General features: G+C 46.6%; 1 protein-coding gene across 1 annotated transcript; it reads left to right on the forward strand.

Annotated features, from left to right (window-relative positions):
* The first annotated feature begins 1,039 nt into the window (after positions 1 to 1,039).
* LOC141651638 (uncharacterized) lies at positions 1,040 to 5,839 on the forward strand. The gene is made up of 5 exons (XM_074459342.1): positions 1,040 to 1,746; positions 1,915 to 2,629; positions 2,987 to 3,105; positions 4,920 to 4,947; positions 5,537 to 5,839. Exons 1-5 carry the CDS (start codon positions 1,040 to 1,042, stop codon positions 5,837 to 5,839), a joined length of 1,872 nt encoding a protein of 623 aa, XP_074315443.1.
* Positions 5,840 to 6,421: the final 582 nt, after the last annotated feature.

The following is a 6,421-nucleotide window of genomic DNA, read 5'->3' on the forward strand; positions in this document are numbered from 1 at the left end:
ATCTCATTCGACAAGGCATACATACCCGATGAGGCAGAACACCACCATGACGCCTTGATCATTACCCTTTCCATAAGGAACTACTTTGTTAAAAAGATATTGGTAGATACGGGAAGCTCTGTGAATCTCATAACGCTGGAAACCTTGAAGAACATTGGTTCAGCGAGAAAGACCTGATGCACAAGGCAGTACCCTTGGTAGGCTTCATCGGAGAAACTAAACAATCCCTTGGAGAAATAGTGATTCCTACCTTTGCAGGGGTATGAACAAACAGGTACGGTACTTGGTCATTGATGGTCCGTCAACTTATAACGTGATACTTGGCAAGCCTTATATCCATGAAATGAAAGCGGTACCATCAACGTACCATCAGAGCCTGAAGTTCCCTACACCCTGGGGGGTACAAGAGATACGGGGAGATCAAAATATCGCTCGGGATTGCTACAAGAACGCTCTGAAACCCACTGCAGCTGGTCCAGCGTAGCAGTTACAGAAACTGTGCGTCCAGAGGGAGTATATCGCACCTCCCTAATAGGAACTCGACGAAGTAGTCCTGGACCCACAGTTTCCAGCAAGAACAGTGCTGGTAGGAGCTGATTATGCAGATAACATCCATGAGCAGATAATTGAATTTCTACGTACTAACATGGATTGTTTCGCCTGGTCCCATAGCGACATGATTGGCATAGATCCAAGTGTAATTACACACCGGTTAAATGTAGACCCCAGCTTCCCTCCAGTCCAGTAGAAAAGGCGGAAATTTGCACCTGAAAGGAACGAGGTGATAAACCAGGAGGTAGACAACCTCCTGGCAGCAGGCAAAATCAGGGAAGTTAACTACCCAGAATGGCTCTCGAATGTTGTGGTGGTACCCAAGAAGAACAACAAGTGGAGAGTACGTGTTGATTTCACAGATCTTAACAAAGCTTGCCCAAAAGACCCGTTGCCCCTGCCGCACATCGATTCCATGATAGACGCAACAGCAGGGCATGAGCTACTTATCTTCCTTGACGCCTGGATGGGGTACAACCAGATAAAAATGGACCCTAAGGATCAGGAAAAAGCAGCCTTCAGATCTGACAGAGGCCTGTACTGCTACAATGTGATGCCTTTTGGCCTCAAAAATGCTGGTTTCACTTATCAGCGCCTGGTGAACAGAATGTTCAAGGAGGAGATAGGGAAAACAATGGAAGTCTACATTGACGATATGGTATTCAAATCCGAGAAGACAGAACAACACATGTCCCACCTGGAAAATACCTTCTCGATCCTCAGAAAATATCATATGAAGCTGAACCCCCTGAAATGCACTTTTGGAGTCTCCTCGGGGAAATTCCTGGGGTACTTGGTTACACAAAGAGGGATAGAGGCCAGCACGGAGCAAATCAAAGCAGTACTCCAGTTAGAATCTCCTCAGAAGCCAAAGGACGTACAGAGGCTCATAGGACGGGTAGCAGCCCTAAATCGGTTCATATCAAGGCCCTCAAACAGGTGCCGACTGTTCTATGACAGCCTGAGGAAGAGTCAGAAGTTTGAATGGACGCCGGAGCATGAAAAGGCGTTTGGGGAACTTAAGCAATACCTAAGCACCCCTCCTATTCTCTCCAAGCCAGAACAGGGAGAACCACTGTACTTGTATCTGTCGGTAACGGAGGCGGCTGTAAGCGCTGTACTGGTACGAGAGCACGAGGGTATGCAGAAACCAGTATACTATATAAACAAGTCTCTGTTACCTGCAGAGACCAGGTACACATCTCTAGAAAAACTCGTTTTAATACTTGTTACTGCTTCGTACAAACTGCGTCCCTATTTTGAGTCACATACAATTTCAGTCGTCACCAACTACCCCGTGAGAACCATAATGAGGGAGCCCGAACTGTCAGGGAGAATGGTTAAATGGTTTGTCCACCTAAGTGGGTACGACCTGAAATTTGAACCTCGAACAGCCATAAAGTCCCAAGCCCTGGCTGACTTCGTGTCAGACTTTAGCCCCACCCTTCAAGAACAAGCCGACAGTGAAATCTTGACCCTAAGTGAGGCTAAAGGGGAGCATGTATGGGAATTACATGTTGATGGGGCATCCAACACAAAGGGAGCAGGGGTAGGGCTGGTCCTGAAATCACCTCAGGGGAAACAGATAATACAAGCAGTACGGTGTGAGTTCAAGGCAACGAATAACGAGGCTGAATACGAGGCCCTAATCTTAGGACTCCAACTAGCCTTAGAAATGCAAATCAACCACATCAACGTGTACAGTGACTCCCAGCTGATTGTGAACCACGTAAATAACGTGTACATGGCCAGGGATCCTAAAATGGTAGCCTACCTGGAAGTGGCGAAGGAACTCAAACTCCGCTTTGCCTCCTTCCACATCCAGCAAATACCAATGGACCAGAACGTTGAAGCAGATGCTCTCGCCACCCTGGGAGCAACCTTCACTCCAGGGGCAGTGGGTACTATACCATTCATACATATCATGAAACCTGCCATACGGCAGAATGCACAGCAAGACGCCAGCAAGGCTGCAACCACCCAGTGGACATACGAAGCAGGGATACTGTGTACTACCTCATCCCAGGAAGAAACTGGTGATTGGCGCAAGCCTTACATTAGTTGGCTGCGTGATGAGGTATTACCACCTAACCAAAAAGACGCCAGGAGCTTCAAAATGCAATCCTCTAGATTCGTACTCATTGATGGTATCCTATATATGAAGTCTTTGGCAGGACCCTATCTGAGGTGCTTAAGCATACAGGAGGCACAGGCAGTAATGTGTGATATCCACAGTGGTGATTGTTGAAATCACACGGGGAGTAGGAGTCTATCCAACAAGACACTAAGACAGGGTTACTTCTGGCCTACCATGAGGAAGGACGCCATAGATTACGTCAGGAAATGCAAAGAATGCCAAAGGCACGCCCCTGTCAGGCACCAGCCAGCAGAACATATGCATCCGATCATCTTGCCTTGGCCTTTTATGAAATAGGGAATGGACATTGTGGGACCATTACCATGTGCTTCTGGAAACAGGACGTACATGCTGGCAATGACGGACTACTTCTCTAAATGGATAGAGGTAGAAGCTTTTCCTCAGGTCCTGGAGAAGTATGTGATATCTTTCATCAAGAGGAACATAGTCAGTAGATACAGCATCCCCTCAGAAATCATATGTGACAACGGGTCACAATTCATATCCCACAGAACAGAAGATTACTACGCCAGGTGGAACATCAAGCTGTTTAAGTCCACTCCTAGGAATCCACAGTCCAACGGTCAGGCAGAATCCAGCAACAAGATAGTCATGAACAACTTGAAAAGAAGGCTGGAGGAGATAGGAGCCAACTGGGCGGATGAGCTCCCCTTCTGTAATACTACGGATTTTTTAGGCTAAGTACTCAACCGAGTAGAGCCTACTCGGCCGAGTAGTGTTGAGTGTATATTCTGTTTGGCTACTGCCGAGGAATACTCGGCCGAGTATGATGAATACTTGACCGAGTAGTGGATACTCGGCCGAGTATACTCTATACTCGACCGAGTATCCGGTCTGGCGTGTAATTATTCAGCGGTTTGATGCACGAGTGTTTAGGGATTATTTATTTGACAAAGCAATTTCTAAACGTCATTTTACAACCCTAATCACTCCCAAATCTCCCACTGTGTGTGTGATTATCGTAGCTTTTGCATTCAATCTTTCATTCCACCGTCGGTAAGTCCTTATTCCCATGTCATTGATGATTTACTCCAAGGGTTTGCTTTATGTATGAATTGGGAAAAGGGGATTGTGCAATGTGTAATCATGTTATGTGATTATTGTATAGGCGAAGACTTCGTAGAGGAGCCATTCTAGTTGCCTGATTCTTCGTATTACTGTAGTTGCTAAGGTAGGGTTTCCCTACTTAGTTTACTGTTAATTGATTTAAGATTGTGATTGTGCTGTAATTGTTGTTATCTGCTAATCATCGAAGTATGGGTGTTGTGGTGACGGTGGTGATGTGGTTGTGTTGTAACGGTGATGGTGTTGTGACAGCTGTGATGTTGTGGTGTGGTGATGAGTGTGTTGATTGTGGTGGAGTCACTTGCGGGAGTGGCTTCACACCCTAGTTCGCCCTTCGTGGAACCCGTTACGGAAGGGGATGTGCACATTAAGGGACAAGGATATCGCTCGTTGATGAGCGGGATTTAGGTGGGGATTGGCTGCGGTCCCCCACTGGCGACGAGGATTACCTGTTGCGATTGGTAATCTGGCAGGGCTACACACTTGGGTGTGTAGTCAGTTACTGTATGAGATGGGGTGGAGGATGATCAGCCAGTTATGTTGTTTGTTTGTCTTATCTTGATTGAACGGTACTGACCCCGTTGTTGTTGTTTGTGGAATCTGATGTGATCCATTCGGGGAAGGTGAGGAGGCTTGACAGGTATTGCATTTGGTGAGCTTGGGCGGTCATGGGGGAGTCGTCATCACCAGTTGTAGTATCACAATTACGAGTCTTAGTTATGATTTTCTAGTTGTCAACAGTTGGATTCGCTTTTGTTGGTTTTGGATTTGGACTTGGACTATTGTAATCATTTATATTTCACAGTTCTTTTAATAAGTGTGATTGGGACAGACGCTTTCGATATATATTAACCTCGGGCAACCGAGATGGTAACACTCTTTCATGGTAGGGTGGTCCTGGTAAGGCACCTTGGTATGAGGGGGTGTTACAAAGTGGTATCAGAGCCGAAGATTCCGCCACCTAAAACAAATGAACCTAATGAACTTAGGGAGCCTAAATAAAATGAACCCGAGGAGAGTTATTTGGAGCTACCGCAAAGACTCGGGAGACGTCCCGGAGTCGCAATATGGCCCTCACTAACTCGAGCCGGTCACGGGGGAAAATGTGTTGAGAGTTGTTTCATATATGTGCATGTATGTGAAGGTTAATGGTTGGAACATGTGGTGGTAAGGTAATGTGTATGTGAATTTGGTAAAGGTATATTGTGAATTGAAATGAAGTGGAAGGAATCGATATGTGAAATCTGGTGAAACGGTTTTAGCATGTAAATGATTGGCATGATTACATGTTTATTATGTGGCATTCGAATTTCTGTCGTTATATGTTTGTTTGTTGGAATAGAAAGCATGATAGGAGACACTGGTACTATTTTAACCCGTTTTGGCATGACTCTGCCGAGAAGGGCGGGTACTCGACCGAGTAGGGGGTACTTGGCCGAGTAACCAGGCACTCGACCGAGTGTGGTTTGGCAGTGAGTAGCAATGGCTACTGGTTATGTTTACTCGGCCGAGTACTTAGGTGTACTCGACCGATTAGGACATACTCGGCCGAGTGATGATTCTACTCGACCGAGTATGAGTTTGATGAATTTGACGTCGGCTATTGGAGTCGACTACTGACCGAGTATCAGCAACACTCGACTGAGTAGTCGTTACTCGACCGAGTATTGTTGTGTACTCGGCCGAGTACTTCTTTGGCGGAAGGTCACACCCATTTTGAGCTGTAGGCTTTTGTGCTTACGTTTTCTTGTTTCTTATCAGCTCAAAATGCCGCCTAAAAGAACTGTCGCGCAAATTCAAGCTTCTGAGATGACCATTGATGAGATTGCTCGTATTATTGAGCAACAAGAGGCTCTTCTTGAGGCCCTCAATAATGTGGGGAAGGAGGCAGAGAAGCATGTGGATGCTACTCGACTTAGAATCATCATCGCCCACTTTAACCCACCCACCTATGAGGGCGTTGGGGAACCTAAGTTGCTTGAGAAGTGGCACCGTGAGATGGAAAGTCTCATGGAAATGGTCAAGTGTCCGCAGGATATGATCGTCGAACAGGTAGAGAGGTGAAGCCGCCGTGTGGTGGAAAAATGTCAAGGAGGATGCTAGAGCCTACTACCAAGCTGAGAGTCTGGGGGCTATTCCTTGGTCAGGTTTGAAGAGTGCTATGAGGGAGCAGTTTGTGCCGAAGCATATCCGTCACAAGATGAGATCAGAGTTTGATTCCTTCACCATGACCGATGATATGACAGTCACCGAGTACTATCACCGATTCCTAGAGTTGTCTCGTTATGCGGAGGACATGCAGCTGGGGCAGAGGGGTTTGGCTCTTCGATTTGAGAGGGGTTTATCAGCCAAGATCATGAACCGTTTACCAGCTGGAGTCGTCACAGATCTTAAGGATGTATATCTGTGAGCGGGTCAAGCTGAGAGAATGGTATATCTCTCAAAGGAGGTTACAGAAAGGTCTGTTGCTGAGAAAAGGAAGGCTGATAGTGGAAACAACAATCAGTCGGGTAACAAGAAGGGCAACTTCAACCATGCCAGGGCTTTTTCTAGTGGAGCTGGTTTCTCCGGGGGATCTCGTGGTTGGGGAAGAGGTGGTGGTCGGAGTATGAGTGACAACTCCACTCTCACTTACTTCAATTGTGG

The sequence above is a fragment of the Silene latifolia genome, chromosome 1, assembly GCF_048544455.1.
Source record: "Silene latifolia isolate original U9 population chromosome 1, ASM4854445v1, whole genome shotgun sequence".
NCBI lineage: Eukaryota > Viridiplantae > Streptophyta > Magnoliopsida > Caryophyllales > Caryophyllaceae > Silene > Silene latifolia.